This window comes from Pipra filicauda, unplaced genomic scaffold, assembly GCF_003945595.2.
Source record: "Pipra filicauda isolate LSUMZ 115617 unplaced genomic scaffold, ASM394559v2 scaffold23_size5868930_pilon, whole genome shotgun sequence".
NCBI lineage: Eukaryota > Metazoa > Chordata > Aves > Passeriformes > Pipridae > Pipra > Pipra filicauda.
The window spans coordinates 959,261-985,134 of NW_024104354.1; the positions used below are offsets into that span (position 1 = coordinate 959,261).

General features: G+C 36.6%; 1 protein-coding gene across 7 annotated transcripts in view; it reads left to right on the forward strand.

Moving 5' to 3' along the window:
- Positions 1-25,874, forward strand: part of AHI1 (Abelson helper integration site 1) — a 95,653-nt gene that overhangs the window by 20,429 nt on the left and 49,350 nt on the right. For all 7 annotated transcript variants that reach the window (XM_027746642.2, XM_027746639.2, XM_027746641.2 and 4 more), the window contains 9 exons: positions 644-784; positions 2,896-3,028; positions 4,025-4,148; positions 6,355-6,584; positions 7,532-7,635; positions 8,253-8,371; positions 11,402-11,532; positions 15,905-16,045; positions 17,953-18,155. In XM_027746642.2, coding sequence (XP_027602443.2) covers positions 644-784; positions 2,896-3,028; positions 4,025-4,148; positions 6,355-6,584; positions 7,532-7,635; positions 8,253-8,371; positions 11,402-11,532; positions 15,905-16,045; positions 17,953-18,155 — 1,326 coding nt within the window. The remainder of the gene's footprint in view (positions 1-643; positions 785-2,895; positions 3,029-4,024; positions 4,149-6,354; positions 6,585-7,531; positions 7,636-8,252; positions 8,372-11,401; positions 11,533-15,904; positions 16,046-17,952; positions 18,156-25,874) is intronic.

Consider the following 25,874-nt stretch of genomic DNA (forward strand, 5'->3'; position numbering starts at 1 on the left):
AGGTTTCCTGTGTGTTCAAGCTTGGTGTAACTTGTAGGTGAGGTTCAGTGAGTGTACTTACAGAAATCTGGAAAGTATATATGCTTTACCTACTATTAAAATCATAAATGTTGTCAGTCCTCCTTTCTTTGCAACTACTGAACGTACACAATGCTGGTAATATCTTTTGATATCAAGAGTGAACAACACTGGTAATATGTTTTGATATGAAGAATGGGGTTTGTTACTGAAGCAGTATTTTGATTGTAAGGTAGTAGGTTAATGTCACTACAACTATTTACATGCTGGAATGCTTTTTTTATTTTTTTATGCAACACCCTTGCAGTAGTACAATACAATACAATACAAGAGTATTACTAATTTTCACTGACCTGGATAGTTACTAAAAATAGAAAAGTATCAGTTATTTGATAAATCTGTGATACCATCTGATTGACACAACTTTAGAAGCTTGGATTACTTTCTGACTTCCTGGTTACTTTAAATGAAGTTTTTGCAATGCAGTTTTTATGTATTAAGCCTTTTCCAATCGCTGTGTTTCAGATGTAAAAATACAATACATTTAAAGTTAAAATCTTTTCAGAAATTACATTGCTCACTTCAAAAATATTTTTCCTTGATACTTAGTTTTGTTTGCCTTAAGGTTGCTCCTTCTTTTCGCTCTATGATAGCTGTTCAGCAGGAACAAAGTAATACAGCACTGTCTGAGCTCCAGAGAGAGGGATACGAACCTTTTCCAGAGGAGAAAAAGGAACCATTTAAATGGTCAAGATTGCCTGGACAGGTAAAGTGTTTTTCTTTTGTTTTTAAAGGAAAATAATTTAAATAGCTACTATATTTTTCTAACTGTTTTTATGGTATAAGTATTATGAAGCAAGTAATTAATTAAAATTAAGAAAAATATTAAAACATGAAAAAAGTCTCATAGATAGCAGAGGATGCTTAATCTTAGCAAATATGGTTGATTTAACCATTTTTTTTTCCGAGAACAGTCAGGTATTTTCATCTCCAGAATTCTCTAAGAATTTGAAAGAGTAGGGTTATTCGGGTAATGGAAGTAAGACAGGAAACCTGTTCTCAGATTTCAGCTTGATTGTAAATATATTTTCTTGAGATTTTTTGTTTGTTTGTTTGTTAAAGTTATTTTCACAGTATAACAGAAAGAATTTATATTGAAGAACCTTCCTAAGAAGGTTTTTGCTGACTTCATCCTAACCCCTAGATCACTGTAGCTAATGAAAATCAGCAGTCATAAAATGGGAATATTTTTGCAACTATATATAGAATGTCCATGCAATAATTTCATATCATTTTGTAGAACAGCGTTAGCACGGGTTCATGACTCTATACAAATTCAAAGCATAACATAAAGATTTGTTAAGAAAGAGTGATGATTTTTATTTTGGTTCCCTACTGTAATTCTTGTACGGATACTTTTGAAAAGAACGCTTAAATATACATGGACTTGATTTCCAGCACTGTTTGCTAATAATAATAAAATAGTAAGGAATAGACTAGAGTTTTTACAATGGGAATTTTCTTACCAAAAATGGCAGGATACCTGAAAGTTGTATTTAGGTTAAGTATGTTACTTTATTAGCTCATTTATGCTTAGACTAGTCCATGGGCATATTGAAAAATGGTAGCAATGATGATGCATTTTGTGATGTGCTGTCTTGTGAAAAAGTTTCAGTAAGGTTAGCATGATGTGGCATGTCTGTTTGCTAAAAAATATTTGAAATATGCACTTGTTTAAAATTTAATAATGGATCAAAATTATTATTTCCTTTTTATACATTTAAATTACTGTTTTCAATTAAAGCTATCTTTGTAAAGTATGTCTGTATCTGTCTCCATAGATGGATGATATATTATTTTTCAAAAATGTTCTATAGAATTATGACTTATTTGATACATGAATTAAATATTTAATTTATTTTATATGTGAATTATAGCTACGTGACCTGGAAATGAAATAAGTTTTTCTGAGCTGAATTACTAATTCAACATAATATTGTTTTATTTTACAGCAAGTTTAAAAAGCATTAGAAGCCTTAATTGCATATATAGTTTTTAACAAGATTAATAGTGTATATATGAGTATTTCATGAGTAGATCTATTCGTTTGTAACAAATGTGGATAGAGCCTTTCCCAAATCTTCGTTCGCGAAGCCTAGCCATGGTGATGAGATCTATTTCTATACTTTTAAATGAATATAAATCTGTTCACACTCATTTGTCATTCCTAAAGGTAAATCAGGTTTAGGTTAAATAATCACATAGCTATTGTGGATATTTTACTTCACCTTAAACTTTGAATTTAGTGTTGAAGAAAAAGCCCTTGGGTGAAAAAAGAGGAAATATTTTGGGAGAAAGGAAAAGGGACTAAAATGTCTGTGCAGTGTTTTGAAATGTTTCATCTCTGGTTGTGTCTTTAAAAGTCAGGTATTTAAATACAGATGAGGAATGCTAAAAGTGATTTGGTAAACCCAAGGTTTAAGTGCCTGTGGTTAGACTTTTGAGTTCATTAAGTCACTGAAAGTTGTGCTTAGACTCCTTAAACAAGCTTGACTTACAGTCTAACTGCACAGTTTGCATCATTGATGATAGACATTATTAAGCACTTCTTAAAATTAAGGAAATTATTTTAATTGTAAATTTTCTTAGGTTTTTAAAACTTGCTAGTGGTTTGTAATAACGGGGCAGAAACAAACATACAAACTAGATGTAGCCTGAGTTGTGCTGCAGAACCATCTCTGTATATAAGGTTGAATTTTTCTTTTAAATTCCATGAAGATGTTACTAGCTTTTTAAAACTTATGCATGTCAGTAGCTAAGAATGTGTTTTAAGTGTTGGATAGTTAATATTCATACCATTCTTCCCTGAAAAGCTAGGCTTGCCGCATACCAAACAAACACCTGTTTTCACTGCGAGGTGGAGATATGGGCTGTTTCTGTGTTCGTTTCTCTCATGATGGGAAAATGCTGGCAGCAGCGTGTGCCGGAAGGAACGGCTATCCCATTGTTTGTAAGTTTAAATATGTTCCGTGTTTTTTTTCTTATAATTCATGTGGTTTGCAACTAAAGGTTAAAAGATGTATTTTTAAATTGTCCTTTTTTTAGGGGTTCTGTTTTATTATTGTGTTTTGCAAATTCTTATGTGCATTAAAGAGCATTGAGGAAAATACTCTTTCTGTGTTGATAGGGCTGGAACTGGCTTTTCATACATGGTTATATGTATACAGTTTAATGATATGAAATGACACTTTCAGCCTGAAGGTCTAATGGAAATACAAAACCAGTTTGCAGAAGGAACATATTTTTTGATAACAATGTTTTAAGTGAAATAACTTTTTCAGCTCCTACCTCCCAAAGTTTTCATGTAAGTTTTTCTCCTAACCAGTCTTGAAGGTTAGATGCCCGAATGTTGTCATCGACTCCAGACTACTGGAAGCTGCTGTCTTCCATGGTCCAGTTCAGTCGAAATACAAATATTCCTTATTACTCAAATTTGGGACTGCTTCATCACAGTATCTTCAATTGCATAGTTCTTAAGCCTTCCAGAAGAATTTTGAGATTTAGAGAGAACAGTATTTTAAGTTTACACAAAATACATGTTTAAATGCAAGGAACAATAAATCTAATTTCCTTTATTACACAGCCCCAGAAAGTGATCTCAATGGTAAAATAATTCAAAGATTGGTCAAATAGCTGTCAAAATTTAAAAAAAAAAATATATATGTATCTAATCCTAATCCTAATTTAAAGATAATATAAACTGTTTCTTAAGGGTTAAGACATTGTGACATTAATGAACCACTAGATGGAAGCAGATGCTTGCTGTCCATGCATATCTAGCAACTATTTGATCTTGTTCTCTCAAAATGAGAAGATAAAGAAAATGAGTTGATTTATGCTAGCAGAAAATCAGCCTAAGACTAGACTAAACTTTGCTCTAGTAGCTACATATATTTGACTGTAAATACTTAACAAAACTTTTATTTTTCTATTTAAACTTCACTAGTGTATGAAATTCCTTCTGGACAGTTCCTGAGAGAGTTTTATGGTCACCTTAACATAGTGTATGATCTTTGTTGGTCAAAAGACAATCAATACCTTCTTACTGCATCCTCTGATGGCACTGTCAGGTCAGTATGATGATGATGTTCTGGCAGATAGCATCACAAGCAGAAAAGAAAGCAGTCCAATTCAATATCTTACTACAAACTGTATTATACTGTTTTAGTTAAAGATTTAATTACGGTATGACTACAATAACATAAAAATTGTGATTGGGTTAGACACTGACACTATATTTACTATATTGGTTTCTAATGTATATGTATGTGAGACCAAACCTTTTCAAAAAACTGTAGTGTTTAAATCTACAATGTACTGAAAAACCAAAAGGTTTTTCAATATTTCAAGAAGACACTGATACAGTTGTGATATTTGGTCCCTGGAGAAATTGCCATGCTATGAATGCAGTATTAAGTTTGCAAATTTGAACATGAAGCAATAAATTGAAAATGCAAGATTCAGGTTATGTCTATAAATTGGCCACACTGCATATATTTATGTTGGTGGGGTTTTTTTGGTTTTGTAAACTTATTTAAATAATTCCACTTAAATTGCTGAAAATAAAATTTGATATTGTTATTTCTTAAATCGAACATGTACACATTTTCCTCTACAAATAAAAAGTGTTCTTCAGTGCAATGTTAATATCAAAATACTAATCTGTTCAACTTTTAAAAGCCAAAACCCTCAAAACTGTAGAAATACATGAAAATATGGCTGTGACACTGTGCAATTTTATGATGAGCAACTTCATTGGTTTTCATGGAGCTTTATTTTTTTTTTTTTAGCTCTTCAGGTTCCTATGTGTTGTTTCTGTTATGCAACTCAGTAATGCTACAGGCAGTTGCATAATTGAAATGCCAGAATTGTTAAAGGGTATATCGTATATGTGGAACTTGTTTAGGTTTTTTTGTTGCTTGTATGTAGGCATAAAAAGACTGTTTTGAGAACGCGGCCCAATTTTTTTTTAATTTGGGAGTGGATTAAATAATATTTTTTTATATTGAAGTAAATATTAATTTGTCATTTATGTTGCCTGTAAGGAGGACCAGCTGTTCCTCAATTCTTGAATTTGTGGCAGCAAGCTGAAACTGTAGTGGTCTGCCTCCTTTTCTGTGTGCTACGCATGGTCACTGTACGAGTTATTAGTTCCTGTATTTATTGTCCGTTGCCTTAAGCTCCTTAAAAAGTTTCAACACCCCATTGCTTTAAATTCATTATGAGTTTATTACTTAGACCATCTCTTGTACTGAATTCTAGGGCAACTTGAAGGGAAATTTGGGAACTTCTGTGAATTCTTCTTTGTATACTCTTTTATATTATCCTCAAGCCTTTGCAAGGTTTAGTCCCACATAATTTATAAGCAATAAATTAATTTTTATGTTGTTAGAGCAAAACCATTCTAAAAGATAGGTAGATTCCTTGTGACCTTTCTGCATTAAGTTGCAAATTAATTGTACTCTAAAGGGTTGCAGGTGACTCTGAGGTCACCTCAGAGTAAGTTTAGAATTCGTCAATAGCCACCAGAAGTGGTCACCTCACCTGGAAGGGTGTCACTAAAGCAATTCAATTCCATATTGTAACTGAGCACTCTGTTTAATGTGCTGCCCAACTGTATTTAATGATTCAGGTACTGTTCTATTCTTTGTGGACTTATCTTTGGGGAAGGCTCGGTGATAAAATGTATACCATCAAATAGAAAACACAGAAAAATCTGATCTTACAGCAATGGGTGTCAAAGGATAGGAAATAGATAAATAGTAAGAAGTGAATTTATGTGATGCAAACATCCTTGAGATCATGATCACTGTTTGGTTGGTAATTACTACTGTAAAATTTTCTGGGGTTTTATTTATATTTAGTGACCCTAAATGTTACTTTGCGGGTTTTTTGTTCTAACGTTTTTTTAAATTAGTGATATCCAACAAGGTCTTGAATTGGTTGTAACTCCTGAAAGAAAGACACCGATCCGTTCCATGAAATTCTTTATGTGTATTTTAAAATGTGTAATATATCCATTAAATGAGTAAGTAGTCATGAATTTACTTTGAAGACAGAGTACTATGTAAAGCAGTAAATGTTTCTTAATTCTTGTTACAAACTACTGTATTAAAGGATTAGATATAGGTGAAACAAATTGGTAGGATAAGTGGGTGTTGTTAGGTGTTTGCAAGTATTTACCTCTAGAACCACTAGCACAAAATATGGCATCAGTTATATCTGTGTGTGTGATTGCTTTATACAGTAGATATCCTAACTTTATTTCCTTTTAAGAATGTGGAAAATAGAAATGCAGGCGGCATCTGCAGTGAGAGTTTTCCCTCATCCTTCGTTTGTTTACACTGCAAAGTACCACCCAATTGCTGACTCATTGGTTGTGACAGGATGTTATGACTCAGTGATTAGAATCTGGAATGCAAATGTGAAAGAAATCCATGGGCAACTGCTACAGGAGCTTGATAGTCATAAAAGTTTCATCAACACACTTTGTTTTGATGCAGAAGGTATGTAGGTAGTATTACTTTTTGAAGTAGTTGTCTTTTTTGTCGAAGGCCAACTTGACTGTTACTAATTTGCTTTATGTCATAGAGGCAATGTATTCTTCTTAGGAAGAGATTATTTACTGTGAGGGTAGTGGGACACTGCAACGAGTTGCCCAGAAAAATTGCAGATGTGCCATCCCTGAAGGTGTTCAAGACCAGATTGGCTGGGGCTTTGGTCTAGTGGAAGGTGTCCCTGCCCAGGTCAGGGAGGACAGAGGTAGATGATCTTCCAACCCAAACCATTCTGTAATTCTTTGGTAAAGAAAATGAGGTAGTATAGTTAGATTGTGAGAATTTTAACACTAGACTGCAGAAGTGAGAAGGTGATGAACTTTTTGACATTGACAGAAATAGGAAACACTGAGAGAAAAGGACAGAGATTTGACCATTGTGAGTCATATTAACTGGTAGATTAACCGCTGAAAGTGAGTGATGTACTGACGTGTACTAGTGAAGGAAGAGTTGAAGATGAATAATTAAAGGTACTTGGATGTGTTTGACTTTTTCTGGTATTAGTGATATCATTAGTTATCAGGTGGTTCGTTTTTGGAGGTAGTCACTGAAGTAGGTACTATGGAGAGGAAAGCTGCATTTTTATAAAGAATAAATATTTGTACTTAAAGAACAAGTATTGGATAACAGTATTTGTTCTTGTTCCAATTAAAAGTATATTCTATATCTGATATATATGCTAAATCCAAATTTATGGTATCAGCTTATATCATACAATATGAGCAAAATGCATTTGCAAGTAGTATATTATAGCAAAAGAGATGGAAGAACTGCCTATTCACAAAAATGCTAGGATGAAATGATAGAAAAAAAAAGGTGATTTCTTGTTTATATATAGTTTTCTGTATTATTTTTTTGGTGTGGTGGTATTTCACTTATAAGACATTATTTCACAGGACAGCACATGTTCTCAGGAGATAGTTCAGGATTGATAATAGTTTGGGATACACCTGTCAACGGAAGTTCTCAACATCTATTTCAACACTGGAGGATCAATAAGGTATACAGGTTTCTTAAACTAGCATTGTAATTTTTATGTGAACTGTTTTAAATTTAGTAATTTGATTTGAATTCGAATTTTTTTTATACGTTACCTTTTGTTTAGCTGCTAAGGTGTATTTTCTGTAAAAACCAGTACAAAAGAACTGAAACAATGTGCTGTGATTCAGTGACTTAATTTTTTTTAATTGTTTTGCAACTTAATTGGGTTGGGCACTGGAACAAACTCCACAGGGAAGTAGTCACAGCACCAAGCTTGACAAAGTTCAAGAAGTGTTTGGACTCTCAGGTACATGGTTTGTTCTCTAGAGACAGTAATAAAACAGACCATAGCCTTTACAAATCACCTTTGTTCATACCTTAGAGGCCTAATGTTCAGTTGGCATTTCTGTCTTCAGCTGAATTTTTTAAAATTCAGTCACAACAGAATCTGCCTTGTGGTTGAGAATAGTTGATGTCTAGGATGTAATGCGTTAATATAGGAACGCACTTTTTAATCAAATAGAATGAATTGAGAAAAAAAGGGTAATGCAAGAGAAAAATGAATAATAACGTGTAGAAAGATGAGTTTTAAAACACAAGGTTATATATTTTTCTTTATTTTCCTTCTTTCGGTAGGAAATAAAAGAAAATGATATTAAAGGGACACCAATAAATCATTTGGAGGTGCATCCGAATGGAAGGCGTTTATTGATCCATGCCAAAGACAGTATCCTGAGAATTATAGATCTCAGAATGTTAGTATTTTTGGTGACAAATGTGTATTTCCTTTTTGTTTTAAAATTTACTTGGGGAAATAAAATACCATAGATGTATTAGGTGTGTAGCTGGGGAGGAGAAAGATGTCCTAATAATCAAGGGTTAGGAAATGGTTTCAAAACACCGCTGTATTACAGACCTTTTGTGTGATATTGGGTAAGTCTTTTAGAATAGAATATCCATAAATTACTAGATTACGTGGGAGCATAAGGTGGCATGAAGAAGACAGTGTTAGTCTCCTAAAGATTGAAATCCCTTTTCAAATGCAATCTAGGCGTGAAAATAACTTTGAAATGATAACGTTTATTTGTGTGTTAGTTTCTCATTGTTAAGACTCTGGGAAGGGTATTTGGATAATGAAACAGAATATGATTGTCATCATAAATACTGAAAAATGCAATGATGTATGTATTATGATGTATTAAGCAGGCTGTGAGATATTTTGACATAGTTTTTTGATGATTATCTCATTCTTAATAGTTATGAACATGATTCTTTAGTAATAAACTACAATAAAAAGCAAGGGGATTACAGTCTCACTTGAGTCTTTGATGTTGGAGAGTGACCAGTTCAACCCAATAATCAAATCACAAACAGCATGTTACTCAGAGCTTTATACAGTTGGGTTTTTAATATCTTGAAGGGTCTTTAATATCTTGGAGATTTTACAGCTTCTGAGAGCAACATGTTCTAGTGTTCATTCACCCTCAAAGTAAAAGACTTTTTTTCTTAATTTTAAGCAGAGCTTCCTATATTTCAGTTTATGTCCATTCCCTCATGTCCTTTCATTGGGTGAAAGTTAGAAGGGTCTCGCTCTAATCACTTAAATACATTGTTAAGATGTACCTGAACATTCTGTTCTGGAAAGTGACATTAAAAATACGAACATGCTTCCTAAATGTTTTATCCTTAATTTCATAAGTGTCTTTCCTCCCCTCACTATACAGAAAATCATCTTTGGAGATATTTAAAAGATATGTAGGTGTGGCACTTAGGTACATAGTTTAGTGCTGGACTTGACAGTGCTGAATTAGCTGTTGGACTTAATGTTCTTGAAGGTCTTTTCCAAACTAAGCTGTTCTGTTATTCTATTGGATTGAATGTTTGAACTAACTGAAGACTTTACAGTATTATAGTGCACTTTTCCTCTTTTACTGTAAACGGTACATTATAATGACTATGCAAGAAGCCTAAAGTATCCACTCAATCAAAGCTTGAAATCGGTGGATTGACAGAGCAAACCTGTAGTTTTTGAGGCAGATAGTGTTCTTCTGTTGCTACGCTTTCTAAAAAGGACAGAATTTTAGTTTGAGAGGGGAAAATGGACATGCATATTACTCTTTAAGAAAGGGTTGATATGGGGTGCAATTTCACAATTATTTTAAGTAAGTTTATCCATAGGACACACCATCTCCTTGGGTCTGCCACAGCTTTGGCCATGTATTCCTAGCATTTCCTTTTTGTCATCTCTAGAGGTCTTTTGATGCAGGGTAAGTCTGATCAGTGTGCTGATCCGACTGAAAATCAGCCTACAAATACAAATTATTAATTTTCATTTTAATCAACTATCTTATCAAACTTGTCTGATAGCTGCCCGAACACTAGAGAAGAAATGAGGGAGAGCCTGGGAAAACAAGGGTGGAGAGGACAGCAGCAGGACTGCTACTTTGACCACAGCCCACAGTTACATTGGCTTAAGTCTATCAATAAACCACAGGGTCAGATACCCAGCAGTGATAATTTTACACGTCAGCATTAACTGTTCATTCCCTGCATGAGAAAAGAGGGGGCGGAGGTCACAGATCTTCACAATTCACTTTGATTGATAGCTTGTTGCTCTTAACTTTCCTCTTTTAACTTGCTTTTTTGATCTTTTTGGTTAATACTGCTGTCTTGTCACTTAGGTATGTGATCAGAGATTTGGTTCAGTCCTCTCCTTAGGGTTTCATATGCAGGTTAGTTTTACATCTTGCAGAGCTCTTCTGTTGACATCTCAGAGATACTATCTCTTTTTATTCACACAGCTAAAACTCCTTTTTGGGCTAATACAGTCTTGTACTGTGATCATTAAGGAATCCTTTTCTCTTACTTGCCAAATAGAATTGCGTATGGAGTATGTTTATTCAGAATATTGTTTAAAATAATCTTCCTGTCATATGAAATGCACTGCATTTCTCCCAGCATACCTCCATTATTTCTTCAGTAACACATTTGAAAAATTACTGTCTTCTGTCTTTGAGGGATGTGGTGGACTATTGCCATTCTTCTTGCCTCAAATTCTGTGTCATAGTATTGCTGCTGTGTTAGTCTCCATGTTGAACTTTCATATTGTTTTCTAGGCTATGCCTCATGTTTGAAATAGCCTCTTAAAAGCTGACTTACGCTTCTTTCCATCCTTTTGTAGATTAACTCCCACTTGATGCCTGCAAACTGTTTGACAGTAGATCATGATTCCTAAGCTGACCAGTAGTGTTTTGCTGGAAAAGGGAATAGGATACCTAAGCTGCAAAATAATATTAAAAATATTAATAGTAAATTAACATGTATATCTTGAAATTTGTTGATTCTACTGCTGGTTTTCTAACCAAGGAGACATTAGTCTGAAGAGCTGAAGAGAGCTGCTAGATAAATTTAAGCACTCAAGCTCAAGAAGCATAATAAAAACTTTTTTGGCAAAGCTTGGAGTAATAGTGCCAATTTCCCCATTTTTTGCAAAGCCCAGGATCAAGACAATGCAAATTACTACATCTGTATCCATTCTCTAGATCTGAGGATTTTGTTTTTCTACTGAAAGACAAGGATGTATGCTTTCATCTGTAATGTCAGGTGCATTATGAAAGTCAGGGAAAATAAAGGGTGAACACTGCACTCTGCAGAAGGTGCATATCTATTTGGGATGCAAGGTGTATTGATTTTTCTGAGGAATAGAGGGGGGAACTGATGCATAAAAAGTTAGATTGTTTATTCTGAAAGTATCTGCTACATTTGTAAACTTTCTGTTTCTTTAGCTTTGCTACGAAGAAATTCATAGGTGCCACAAATTACAGAGAAAAGATTCACAGCACCTTAACACCATGTGGTACGTTCCTGTTTTCAGGAAGTGAAGATGGAAAGGCTTATGTTTGGAATCCAGAAACAGGTAACTAATTATTTTATGGTCTTAAGCCAAATTTTCAAGGCTGAGGGGGAAATGATTTTTTAAGCTTTATTGAAACACTTTTGATACAGAGTAAAAGTTATGTAAGATGTACTTAAATCCTGAGGCTTTAGCTCCACCTTTTAAATAGCTGTTATTAATCTCTGAGATTTTATTCTCTAGAGGAAATTAATAGAGGTAGCATTTGTAATATCCAGCAGGATTGGAGCACCTGAAGCTCAGCTTTTTGTATGCTGCAGTTCCTTACATGAAGGTCTTAAAATGGAATGCACAAAAAATGTTTTAGGTCAGATCAGTTTTTCTGTTGTGCTGTTTAGATTTGGGAATCAGGCTTTTGTTGAGAACCACTTCTTCTGTTTCCCAAGGGTGGTCAGAGACTCAATATTTTTTGCCTGTGGAATATAAGGTTTCTTTGTAAATTAGTCCCCAAGCCAAGTAGTTTCAAAATAGCTACCAAAATCTTTCTGAAAAAAGGTCAAGCAAATGTAAAATAAAGAGTTTGCTGTCTTCTTGTGCAGGAGGTAAAAGAGACAAAAATGACAGTAGAAAGTAGCAGAATACCATTTTGTTTTTGATGACATAATGTTCTGTCTCTGATTATGATCTAATTAATTTTTTAAAAGGAAAAAGTAAATATTTTAAAACTGGCAGATAACTAACAGTTTTGTTTTGAATTTCTCTCCATGTTTCCAACTACATTAGCTTATATCTATGCCACTACATAATTTGCCTGAAAACTTTAAAAAGAGAATAAAAGGAGGAAGAATCATAGAATCAACTGGGTTGGAAAAGACCTCCAAGATCATCAACCCTTGATCCAACACTGCCGTGGTTACCAGACTATGGCACTAAGTGCCACATCTAGTCTCATCTTAAAAACCTCCAAGGATGGTGAATCCATCACCTCCCTGGGCAGCCCATTCCAATGTCTGATTTTTCCTAATTTCTTCCTAATAACCAACCTAAACCTCCCCTGGCAGAGCTTAAGATCCTGCCCTCTTGTCCTACTTCAGGTTACCTGGGAGAAGAGAGCCTGGGAGAAGAGCCCACCTGGCTACAACCTCCTTTCAGGGAGTTGTAGAGAGTGATGAGGTCTCCCCTGAGCCTCCTCTTCTCCAGGCTAAGCAACCCCAGCTCCCTCAGCCTCTCCTCATAGGACTTGTACTCAAGTCCCTTCACCAGCCTTGTTGCTCTTCTCTGGACCTGCTCCAGCACCTCAATATCCTTCCTGAACTGAGGGGCCCAGAACTGGACACAGTACTCCAGGTGTGGCCTCACCAGCGTTGAATACAGGGGAAGAATCACTTCCCTGGACCTGCTGACCACACTGTTCCTGATCCAGGCCAGGATGCCATTGGCCTTCTTGGCCACCTGGGCACACTGCTGGCTCATGTTCAGCTTCCTGTCAATCCAAACTCCCAGGTCCCTTTCTACCTGGCTGCTCTCCAGCCACTCTGTCCCCAGCCTGTAGTGCTGCATGGGGTTGTTGTGACCAGAGTGCAGGACCTGGCACTTGGCCTTGTTGAACCTCATCCCATTGGAATCAGCCCAACTTTCCAGTCTGTCCAGGTCTCTCTGCAGAGCCCTCCTGCCTTCCAGCAGATCAACGCTACCCACCAACTTAGCGTCATCTGCAAATTTGCTGATGGTGGACTCAATCCCCTCATCCAGATCATCAGTAAAGATATTAAACAGGACTGGGGCCCACCACTGATCCCTGGGGACACCACTAGTGACCGGCCGCCAACTGGATGCAGCACCGTTCACCAGCACTCTCTGGGCCCGGCCCTCCAGCCAGTTCCTAACCCAGCACAGAGTGCCCCTGTCCAAGCCATGGGCTGCCAGCTTTTCAGGAGTGTGCTATGGGAGATGGTGTCAAAGGCTTTGCTAAAGTCCAGATAGACCACATCCACAGCCTTCCCCTCATCCAGCAGGTGGGTCACCTGATCATAAAAGGAGATCAGGTTGGTCAGACAGGACCTACCCTTCCTAAACCCATGCTGGCTGGGTCTGATCCCTTGTCCACCCTGTAGGTGAGCTAGGACTGTTGGTAAATGATGGAGAGTGGCTTGGCAAGCTCTTCTGCCAGCTCCCTCATCACTGTAGAATGGATCCCCTCTGGTTCCAAGACCTGTGAGGATCCAGGTGGCTCAGCAGGTTGCTAACTGTTTCCTCCTGGATTACAGGGGTGCTATTCAGCTTCCTGTCTCTGTCTACCAGCTCTGGAGGCCAGTTGTCCTGAGGGCAAAGAAGGTGTTAAGTACCTCAGCCTTTTCCTCATCTTCAGTGACTATGTTCCCCTCCATGTCCAACAAAGAATGAAGGTTTTCCTTACCTCTTCTTTTGCTATTGATGTATTTGTAGAAGCACTTCTTGTTCTACCTAACAGAAGAGACAAGACTGAGTTCAAATTGTGCCTTTGTCTCTCTAATTTTCTTTCTACATGACCTAACTATATTCCTAAACTCTTCATGAGTAGCCAGCCCTTTTTTCCACAGTCGGTAAGGTCTCTTTTTTCCCCCAATTTCCTTCAAAATCTCCCTGTTCAGCCAGGCTGGCTGTCTTCCCTGCTGGCTCACCTTTCAGCACACTGTGACAGCCTGCTCCTGTGCATTAAGGACTTCCTTCTTGAAGCATGTCCATCCCTCCTTTACCCCTTTGTTTTCAAGGGCTGTTTCCCAAGGTACCCTCTGAACCAGTCTTCTGAGTAGGCCAAAATCTGCCCTGTGGAAGTCCAGGGTAGAATTTTTATTGATGGCCCTCTTTGCATCCCTGAGTATTCAAAACTCTATTATTTCACAGTCACTGTGCCCCAGATGGCCTCTGACCACCACATCTCCCACCAGCCCCTCTCTGTATGTGAACCAAAGGTCTAGCGGGGCCTCACCCCGGTAGGCTCATTTACCAGCTGAAGCAGGAAATTACACTCTAGGAATCTCCTAGACTGCCTCTTCTCTGCTCTGTTGAGTTCCCAGCAGACATCCAGAAGGTTAAAGTTGCCCACAAGAACAAGGGCTGGCAAGTTTGAGACATCCACTAGCTGCTTGCAGAATAATTCATCACCCTCATCATCCTGGTTGGGTGGTCTATAACAGACTCTTACCAGGATGTCAGCCTTGTTGGCCTTCCCCTTGATTCTGATCCACAGCCACTCAACCTTATTGTTACTGACTTCAAGTTCCACAGAGTCAAGAGACCCTCTAACACATAGAGCCTCCCCTCCACCTCTCCTACCTTGCCTATCCCGTCTGAAGAGCTTGTAGCCATCCATGGCAGCACTCCAGTCATGCGAGTCATCCCACCACATTTCTGTGATGGCAAATGCATCATAACTTTCCTGCTGCACGATGGCTTCCAGCTCCTGTTTGTTACCCATACTGTGTGCGTTGGTGTACATGCACTTCAGCTGGGCTGCTGATTTCACTTCTGACTTGGGCTTTCCACCCTTAGGCTCATCTCTGGAGAGCCTGGTTTCAACTCCTTCCCCCTTCAAGCCTAGTTTAAAGCCCTCCTGATCAGCCTCAACAACTTACAGGCTAGAGTCCTTTTGCCCTTGCTAGATAGATGAAGCCCATTTGACTCTAGCAGGCTGGGTACCGTAGAATTTGCCTCATGGTCGAAAAAACCAAAATTCTGCCTGTGGCACCAATCCTTTAGCAACCTGTTGTTAAGATGGGTTTTCCTACTCCTCGTTTATCCCTGCTACTGCAGGAACTAAGGCGAACACCACCTGTACTCCTGTCCCATTAACTAATCAACCCAGGGCCCTGAAGTAATTTTTAATTAGCCTGGTACCTTTTTCATTAATGTCATCACTGCCAGCCAGGACTTTGTTATTAGTATGTTTTCTTTGGGTTTTGACTCATTTACACACTGTACTGGCATTCATAGTGCCATCATCTGAAGAGCTAATTTTATTTATATTTTTATATTTATTTATATTTGTAATAATTCTGTGCTTCAACTTTCACTCCTGTTGTCAGTATTATATAGTTGAAATCTGCAGCTAAGATGGCTATCTCTGGTACAATGCAAGCACAAACAAATACTGTGGAACGCCACCTTTCCAGAACTTGCTTATCAGAACAAGAGAACTCAGCTAACGTAGTGTATCCTCTGGGATTTCCTGCAGCTACTGCAACTTTTATGACTTATTGAATTACTTAAAAGCATGCAATATTTTTTTGTCTTATGCCAAATCCTTTTCAATAAGGAAATTGACTGAAGAATATTTATTTACAGTGTCAGACACTGTACTGTAATAATATAAGCTTTAACCAACTGTTATTTTTTTGTATCCAGTGTGTTTCAAATACATTTCTGTGGTATTAATAAACATATTTCAATTCTGTAGGAGATCAGGTGGCCATATATTCTGAACTCTCCTTCACATCTTCACTTCGTGATGTTGCCTTTCATCCACATGAACACATGGTGTCATTTTGTGCCTTTGGTCAAAATCAGCCAATACTTATATACATTTATGATTATAAAGGTACAGTACAAATTTTCTTGATACACACCTGTAAATATTTTATTTTTAGAAGCAATTTTTTAGTATTTGTACTTCTTTTGAGGGAAAAAGAAAGCAGTTGTGTGATGACAATATATACCTTTTTCCTGGGAGATTCCAAAACAGAATTGAACATGATCCCACACAACCTGCTCTAGGTGCTGCTGCTTTAAGCAAGGGTTTTGGCCTAGGTAGTCACCAGAGGTCCTGTATAACCTCAAGTTTAAATGTGCTATTGTATGTCATACTATGTGATTTTTGCAGCACTTTTTCATACATAGGCAGTGTCATACAAATATTTAAAAGCCCCTTTTCAGTATCAAGGTGGATTATGGAGCCACAAAGTATAATCATTCAGAAAATTAATGAATAGTGTAATCAGAAGCTCAGTATTTTGTGCTGGCTATGTTACAAAATAATATTGAGGAGCTGTATAGAATTGAATCAGACAGTGTAGACTTTTAAAAAACAAGTGTTAAATCTGTGGTGCAATTGTGTGAGAGATAGCTTTATTCCCTATGTTATATTAAAGAGAAGATAGTGATAAATGCTCATCTTGAATTTTTGGTATACAAAATAAAGTTCAGCCTTTGAAGACTTTTCCGATAGTTGTGTTTAATTAAGGACATTTGCATCTAGACAGTAGATAATGTTAATATGAATTATGTAGGAATTCTTTTCTTTGAATTATGTTTGCAGGGAACATAGATCTGTAAAGCTAATCCTGTCTTTATACACTGGCTTTTTAAGTAACATGTAGTAATGAGATTACTCCTATCAAATCTTGGAGTCTAGGTTATTTTTCTGTTGAATTGGTTGACTTTTACAGGAACATTAAATGAAATGACTTTACAATCAATATTCAGCGCTAAACTTCAATCCAGTAAGATATCTGCATTTTAGAGAGCAATGGAATTTTTGGGGGCTGAAGGGTTTCTTTAAAATTTTTTGACTATTCGGCAGACAATGAGTCTTAAAAAAATCTAATACTGTAGTTTAAAATATATATATATGTGTACTTATATATTAGAGATCACACAGATATCATCACACTGGTAGTTATTTGTATCATCTGACTGCTTAACTAAGTCACTGGTGACAGTAAAATTTTGCATAGGTTGTGGTCATTTTTACATTGCCTGTTACTATCTTTTTGTCCCATTTTTGGTTAAAAGCACCCACTTTACTTTCAAAAAGTAATCTTACTGCCTTAGTGTTGAATGAGTTAATCATGTAGTAATACTAATTTTAGTCACTGACACACTTTTTAAGACTCTAAGAGTATGTTTTAGATACACCAACAGTTTTATTAATATCCTGCACAGAACTTTCGTGAAGAATTCTTTTAACCTGTATTGGCTTGAGACCACAGTACAAAATATTGCAAAAGTCAGTTAATACCTACTGTGCCTGTATAATATGTCTGATAACTTCTGAAATATTGCTCAACTATAATAAACTCACTTGAACTAGGCTGGAAAAAATGTGAAATGTACCTAGACTTGAACTTGGTACAAGCTTTATACCTTTCCTGACTTTGAAAAATTTTTATCTTCCTGTCCCCTTGCTCTCCCCTCTTCCAATATTTCTGCATGAGGAACACTGTGGCTCATAAGCAGTACAAAAATATCAGTTCCCTGTGAGAGATTACTGAACACAGATAACAGAAGTGAGAATTGTGACCAGAAGAGTTATGGGAAAATGGGGTAGTATGGAGAAAATTTCATGTCATTTTCAGGTTTTCCCTGTAGCACTTTTAGTACAGATTGTGATGGTGTTTGACTGAAGATATGGCTGGCAAAATGGCAGCAATCATTCAATTTTGGTTTTTTTTTTCCCATGGCAACATAAGACTTCACCTGACACATTAATATTGGTTATTTCTACAGTTGCACAACAGGAAGCTGAACTCATAAAAGATCTCAGTTCATCACTTACCACAGCTGCGCCAAGAGGGCCACAGTTCTTTAGCAGTTTTTCTGAAATTCCTGTGCAAAAAAACTTAGTGATGTCTCCGGCAGATCAGTTTGTCAGTGTTGCAAGAGCATCAATGAGAATGCAGAAGGTGAAACAAAAACTTGATTCTGTTTTGGTAAGTCAAATTTAATTAATTTGCAGAACTACATAATCTTCTCAGCCAAAGTTCATATTCTGGGACTGGTATATGTAACAAAACGTATATATATTGTCATAAGATCTGATCTTCAGAAGTTAATATGTCTCTTGCTAATATTAATGCACCCATAAGCAGCTCTTTAGAAAAGAGTAATCATATAAAACTTTTGTTTATCAAGTATTGATACAAGGGATGTTTTTTGCTAGTGCCATTGCCATTCAGACAATTCAGAAATATGATTTATTTCATAGATCATTATGGTTGAGCTTCAGCATGTTCTCTCTCTTTTGTTTGTTTGGGGTTTTTTTCCCTATTCACCTTTAAACTTGTATGTGGCATAAATGGCAGGGGTTTTATAGTGTAGAGAGCTGCAGGGCTGACCTCTGTGGGAGATCGTGGTCTTTTGTGTCCTGGGCACAGCTGTTTCAAGCCAGCTCTGCAAAGGACAGTACAGAGCCACTGCACAACTGAAACTGGAGCAAAACAAAACGGCATATGGGACCTCCAAGAAAACATACTGAAGAGAGGTCTGTATCTAGTGGGGACAGGAGAGACCACAGCAGAGGAGAAACACAAAGGAAAACATGTCAGAAGGCACAAGTGGAGATACAGGAAGAGAGATAGGAGGCATGAAAGAAGACACAGCAGGAGTCACGAAGGTGATGCAAGAGACACAAAATGATGCAGAAATGGCGATACAGGGGAGACAAATTAGGCGTGAGGGAAACACAGGAGATACATGAGGACATGCAAAAGAAAACACAGGAGATGGTACATCTCTAAAGGGGCTGCAACCTATGGAAGAATCTGTGCTGGACAGGTACAATCCCCAAGAGTATTTTATCTGGTGGAGGATCCATACTAAAGCATTTGAAAAGAGTAAGAAACAAGAAGAGTCAAAAAGAGCAAACCACTATACACTTAAGACCACTCTCTTGCAGCACCGTACCAAAGGGATGAGTGTAACCTAGTGGCAAATGCAAGGAGACTGGGGGCTAGAAATGAGGAAAAAGAGGTGCCTAACGCGAAGCTGGGACAAAGAGGGATAAAAAGTGTTTTCTTTGGATGGGTGCTTGACTATTTGTCGTGTTTCTCAATACCTGCATTAGTAATTAAAGCCTTTGTAATGGGCAATAAATTTCATTGATATTCTCCAACTCGAGACAATTTTGCATGCAACAAGGGTTTATAATGGACCTGAGTAGCACTATGAAGTTATAATTACTTTTCACAATGACATGAACTGCCTTTGTGTTTGCATTTATTATTTTTTGGTTTTAAGTACTTTTGAATACGTGTACATTTTTTCATGTAGTTTTAGGTTTTGTCTTTATTAATAAGTGAATCACAAAAGAAGCAGGTGAATAGATGAAAGCAGTTGTTGCTGAGTTTGCTGTAGCTATTCTTATCATGCTTTAGGGGTTGTGCTTTGGATTTGATCTAGTCTTGTTCCCTGGATTTGACATCCCATTAGGCCTGAGCTTTGAAACTGTCCAGAAGAAAGCTATCTCACAGTACTTTGATTTTTGGACTGTGAACTCCCAGTGGACTCCTTTCTAAACCCGATGTTGTAGTCCGCATGCATAACAGTAGCAGGTTGCTTCTGCCTTTGAATTAAACAAGGTCTCAGACAAGGAAGGAAGCCTTGTTTCTGATTTCTGCTTATTTTGTTCCTACTCGTCTACGAAGTGAACACTAGTGCCTTCAAGTTTTTTATCAGAGAAGGGCACAATATGGAGAGAATGGACTATGTGTCTAGGACAAGTGTTCCTGGAAGATACTCCAGAAGAAATTTTAATCTTCTGGATGTCTCATGAGGAAAAAGATGGGGCTAATGAATTTATGAGAGTCTTCGTCATTGCATCTGTTTAGTCTCAGATTAGCCAGGGGTTCTGGACTGTGGGAAACAAATCTGGTTTAGCAGAGCCACATAGATGTTCCATGGAACCATATAGCTAGATGAAATAGATAAGCCTACAGTTTTGTTTGAGAGAATAACTTTCATCCACTGGAGTTTTGTAACCCTAGATTTCCATTGCACAATGACCAGTTTGGGATGAGTAAGTTCATTGTGAGCAGAGTCATGATCAACATTTTTGACAACATCCTCCAAATCCTCTCCTATGTGGAAGATGTCAAAAAGGTCATCTGAGTCTTCTCACCATGTGGGTTTCCAAACAGTAGAGAATGGCGATTGAAAGAGTCTGCATGCATTTTGATACCTGTCACATGCAGTGGTGATTATAAACACTGTGAGAGTGCTTCCTGGCAGAGCTTTATGAACCACTGAGATATCTGGGAGGAGATTTCTTTGAAAGGACTCTTGATACTAATCTTTTCAGTGATCCAACATGAGATTCAGGAGACAGTGATAATGCCTTTTCAAGCAGGGATAGGATCATTTCTTGCATGTGGATGCAGTCTTGCCTGCCTGCATTATCACGTTCTGGACACACCAGAGTAAAATATAGCAACACTAAAACTTAAAATTTCTACTGATTTGTAATTGGGAATTACAGTTTTGGATGTCTGTGCAACTCGTTTTTTTATGTGAAAAATTATGCATGTACGTCAGTGCAGGCTTTGCTGGAAGGCTTATTAGAAAGCACACTTGCATAAATAATTTACTAAAGTGTTTGTCAAAGTAAATAAAAATTGCAGCACAGCTACATGCGTGAGAATGTGCTTATATTTCTGGAGACAGACAAGTAAAACTAAAGAAAGGAGACTTTATGAAGCCACACATAGGGTGGCTAGCTGCCCTGTGGTAGGGTTGGAAAATGAAAATCCAGACGAGAACACCTTGTGTGTATTTGTCTAATGGGAAAAACAGCAGGGAACTGGAAACTATGTAGGCTTTGTACTGGTCTTTAGTTCATGTTTGCATACCAAAAGCTTGTCATAGATTTGTAAGAAATACCATGTTGGGAAAAGCATGGTGGCAGCGTACCTTGTAGACAGTAAACCTGGCCTAAGATCATGCCTGGAGTCAGGTTTTATGAGACAAAGGTGCCGGAACACCCAAACAGCAAATCTGCCAACACAGGGGTCTCTGATTTGAACATGTGTGAACTTAAAAGTTACTTTCATATCTATTAGCTGTTAAGTGCAAAGTTTGGAGTTCTGCAACTTAGGTACATGATTTGAAAATGTAATGTCACTACATTAAAATTTGGTTTAAGCTAGATAGAAATAGAGAATACTCTGATCCTGTATGAGCTTGGGGTTTTTGTGTTGTGACCAGTGCCTCTTTTCCAGGTACCTTTAGAAGCAATCTTTGGGGTTTTTTTCTGTTTTTCTTCTTTGCTACCTGAACAGGAACTTTAATGAATGATAGATGAAGTTTCTTTTCTTCTCCTCTGCAACATTACCATTCTTTTTAGACCAGAAAATGTGTAATTAGAAGCAAGAGTTGACTATTGTGTTTAAGCTTTAACAATTCACAAAAGCTGAGACATTTTGTTACAAAAGGTAAAAATTAATTTCTGTATGAAACCAGAATGCAAAATTGGCTTCTTTACCACAGAGAGAAATTACAGTGTAATGAATCTTGGCAGCAATTATTATTTATCTCTGCCTCAAGGAATGTATGATTCTATTCACAGAAGTTTTTGATGGGAAAGCACTTATCTCTGGTCCTTGAAAGAAGTCATAAGTGCTTTTCATTCAGTGTTACTATTTATGTTTTTAAAATTTCACTTCCATCTAGCAGTGAAAATACCTGTTTACAACTTTGCATAACAAGAGGATGATATATGTTATCTAGGTATGGGGAGAAGGGCTTTCTTTAAAGGTTAGTATTCACCCCTGAAATTGTGATTTTTAGATGCCTAACTCCTTTTTAGCACTTACGAATAGCATCTATATATACTCTGTAGTACTGATCTTGGAATCAATTAAATGTTGGCTGCCTCATCTCTCAACATGTGAATGCTTCTAAATTAAAGTATGATGAGTTTTTCCAGTCTTTACTTCATGCTGTATTTATGAAAAGTGTTATTAAAAGGTTATCAAAGTGGTTACCAAAATTCTGATATTTGGAGTGTATTAAGTATAATATGAGACAAGTAGAATGTGAAAGTATTCTTTCCTGTATACAGAAATACTTAAAACTGGTGGGATTTTTTTGTCCTTTGAGTGTATTTATTGCTATGGCATAATTCATAAAAGGAGTAGCTACTGTGAGAGAATCCAGAAGCTTATGCCTCAGTTTCCATCAAATGTACTGAACATTCATCATTAAGCTATATGACTACAAAGTATGCTCATAAATGGTGCTTTGGTGTAGTATACATCAGATAGTATACTTTGTAGTCCTTTCGGATGGTCTTCTTTAATAATTTAGTTGAGATGCAAAATATATCTTTTTACGTTAGAATAGAATTTAAAGCCGCTACTTTTCAGAAAAAAAAACATGCAGCCTTTTTGGTGAACACATAACCATGATACTGATAGTATCTAAACCATCAAGTGGAAGAAGACAAACTTGTGCTTTTGTCTGCGACAAAGACCTAGACACAGAGCTAGACGCCCAAGTGGTGTTATTTTGGTTTGTTTTGCAGTCTTGTGAGGATCTGTCCTCTGGTTCATCTTGATTTTGGTAGATTCTGAAATACCGTGCTTGACTTGTGGGCTTTAGTGCAAATCTGGAGTTCTATAGTAACTTACTACGGCTTCTACCTGAAGATGGAAAACTGGAGAGTCATAATATACTAAGTACTGAGGACTCTTTTGAAAGCATTGACAGTTCTGTGAATGTTTTTTGCCAAGTACAAGACAATGCTGCAGTGTTTTTGCAGGCTGAAATAACTCGATCATGTGTGCAATACAAATTTTTTATCTACAAGCTCTCAGGGGAGGTACTGATATTCTGTATTCTTATCATATGTATAAGAAATTTGCAGTATGTTTAAAACCTTTTGTTTACTTTCTTATATTAGTGGAGAACGTGATCCTGTAACACAGGCCATCATTTTCCTGATGACCTGCACAATATGTCTCACTGGAATGAGGGCTTTTAAATTAAATAGATGTTTTTTAATAACGATGTGTACTTTTTCCTATTCCTGTATTCCTCTTCAGAATGCTAGGAAATGCTCTTCTTACTCTAGGAAATTCTTTTACAATTATTACTTTACACATACCTACTCCCAGCTGCAGACTGGTAAGGATGTATTTTATAAGCCATGGTGGATCTGAAATCCTACAACCGTTTCCTTTACGATGTACCAATAATTTTTATAAGCCTCTTCTTCATTTGCCAAGCAGAATGTTAAATCATTGTGATTGCGTAAACTGATAGCTGATATGAAATGGCTGAACTATTACTAGAAGCTTATATAGGTAAAATACTTAATAGCTGATGAAAGTTTTGCCAGAATTTTACTTTGTATGTTTTTAAGAAATATTTTTTTATAAAGTAAGGTTTTAGAAATTTTGATGAATTTTCCTTGTCAATTCATTAAATTTGCCAGTTTTAACCAAGTTGCCTGTGTAAGAAAAACTTAAACAAATAGAAGGTATTTTCTGTGATTTGTTTTTTGTTTGATTCATTCTCCCCTGCCCTCTGACAATCTGACAAAGCAGGTCAGGTTCTTAAAATCTGTCATATTTTCCTATGTTAGAAGATTCTTTGCTTAGAAAGAATTTTTTTATGCATTCCTCATTTTAAGCAGGTAAATTTTAAAACAGCATAGTCAAAATAGATGCATGTCCTGGTTTTGCCTGGGATAGACTTAAACAATGACGTTTTTCAGCATTTTATGTCTCTCGGGGATTTATGTTTTATATAAATGGTATGCCAGACAGAAAGTGAATTGCATTCATTTTTTAGCTTAAATCTAGTCCTGAAAGGAGGTTGTAGCAAGCTGGGGTTAGGCTCTGCTCTCAGGCAACAAGTGACTGGACAAGAGGAAGTGGCCTTAAGCTGCACCAGGAGCGGTTCAGGTTGGACATCAGGAAGAATTTCTTCACTTGAAAGGGTGGTTAAGCGTTGCAACGGGCTGCCCAGGAGGTAGTCGAGTCACCATTCCTGGAAATGTTCAAGGAATGACTGGATGTGGCACTCAGTGCTGTGGTTTAGTTGACAAGGTTTGGTCTCCATGATCTTGGAGGTCTTTTCCAACCTGAATGATTTTATGTTGGGTGCAGAAAGGAACACTGATCATGGCTCAAATATTAAGATACTATAAATTGAGAGTTAAGGATATACAAGATTAAACCTTTAAGAATTTTGTTATAAGGTTTCACGGATTCCTTTTATTTTTTGTTAGTTGTGGAATTTTTTCATTCACATAAAAGATATGGTAAATAACTATTTTCTTTTTTTTCTTAGCCTCTGAGAGCGCTGCTTATTGTTGCAAAATCTAGTCAGAGTTTGTTTGGGGTTGTTTTTTACCTTTCTGTGTTTATGGTTACATTACAGTTAATCTCTGGAATAATCAAATGAAGGCTTGTCAACATAACAAATTAGTTTACATGTTTTGTTTAAGTGCATAATTATAAAAACGATTTAGTGAAGTGCAAGTCTGATTGTTTTTATTTTTTAAAAAATAATATGAATAATAATTACATTTTCACAGAATACATCTTTTTTAACATCTCTGGGGGGGGGGGAAAAGTCTACCAAAAAGGTATTTTATATATGATAGGAAAACCCTAAAGTATAACCAAATATGTGGGCAGTGGGGGGATAGGTGGGGTAAGGTTACAAACTTCTGAGTGGTTACCTGAAGCTGTATAGTGTATTTATAGTCATGTCCTAATGTCTTTTACCAGCAGGTACAAAGCAATAGGTTTGTATATATATATATTTGAGAAGATGTGAGTCAGAAAAATTTCTGTGTCTATTTTCTGTAATAGGAAGAGAAATAAAATCATAAGACAAGTATCTTTGGGTGTGTTTTTTATGTGGAACAGGTTACATCTGTTTTTCATTTGCACGAAAAAGAAGACATCTTAAAAATTAACTACAAAAGTAATGGATTTTTTTTCCCCCCGATCATGTGTTTTTTGATAGCATGAATCATAACATGAGGTCACAGTTTACATAGTAACCTACTTGCCTCTTAATAAACAAGACAAATCTACTTTTTACTGTTATTGGTGGTACATTACCCACTTCTGCTAAGATGTGTATATCTAGGCATGTTCTTAAGTTGAAATGCTGTTTTTATCCAATCCAGGAAAGGTTGTTCTCTTTGTGTTTAATGGCTGAGTGAGTCTACAGTTCCTGTGTATAACTGAGCCTGTATTTAACTGTTTTGTGTCCTGTACAAAGAAGTTGGTATGCCTTGTGGCTAAATGAAAGAAGCATACTATTCCAAATGTTTATAGAAATCTTAATTTCTTCTTAATATTTTTTTTAAGACAAAAGAAAAAAAAAGGAAGAAAGCTTTTGAAGTAACCTGTAATTGAAATGCCTGAACCTTCTGGCAGAACTAAGGAACTAAATATACATAATTACTGTGTGATGAGACAACATCTGTAGACAATGACTAAACAGTAGAATCAAGCACCTCTTAGTGTCAGTTTTCATTTGTATGCCCTGGTCACCTCTGGGCTTCTATGGGGAAAAACATTCATGCACTCAAGTTACGAGGAACCTATATTTACCGTTTAGATGAGTTCCTGATCAGTGTAGTCAGAATAAGAGGACTGTAGGAAGCATCAGGGGAACATACTTACTTCAGACAA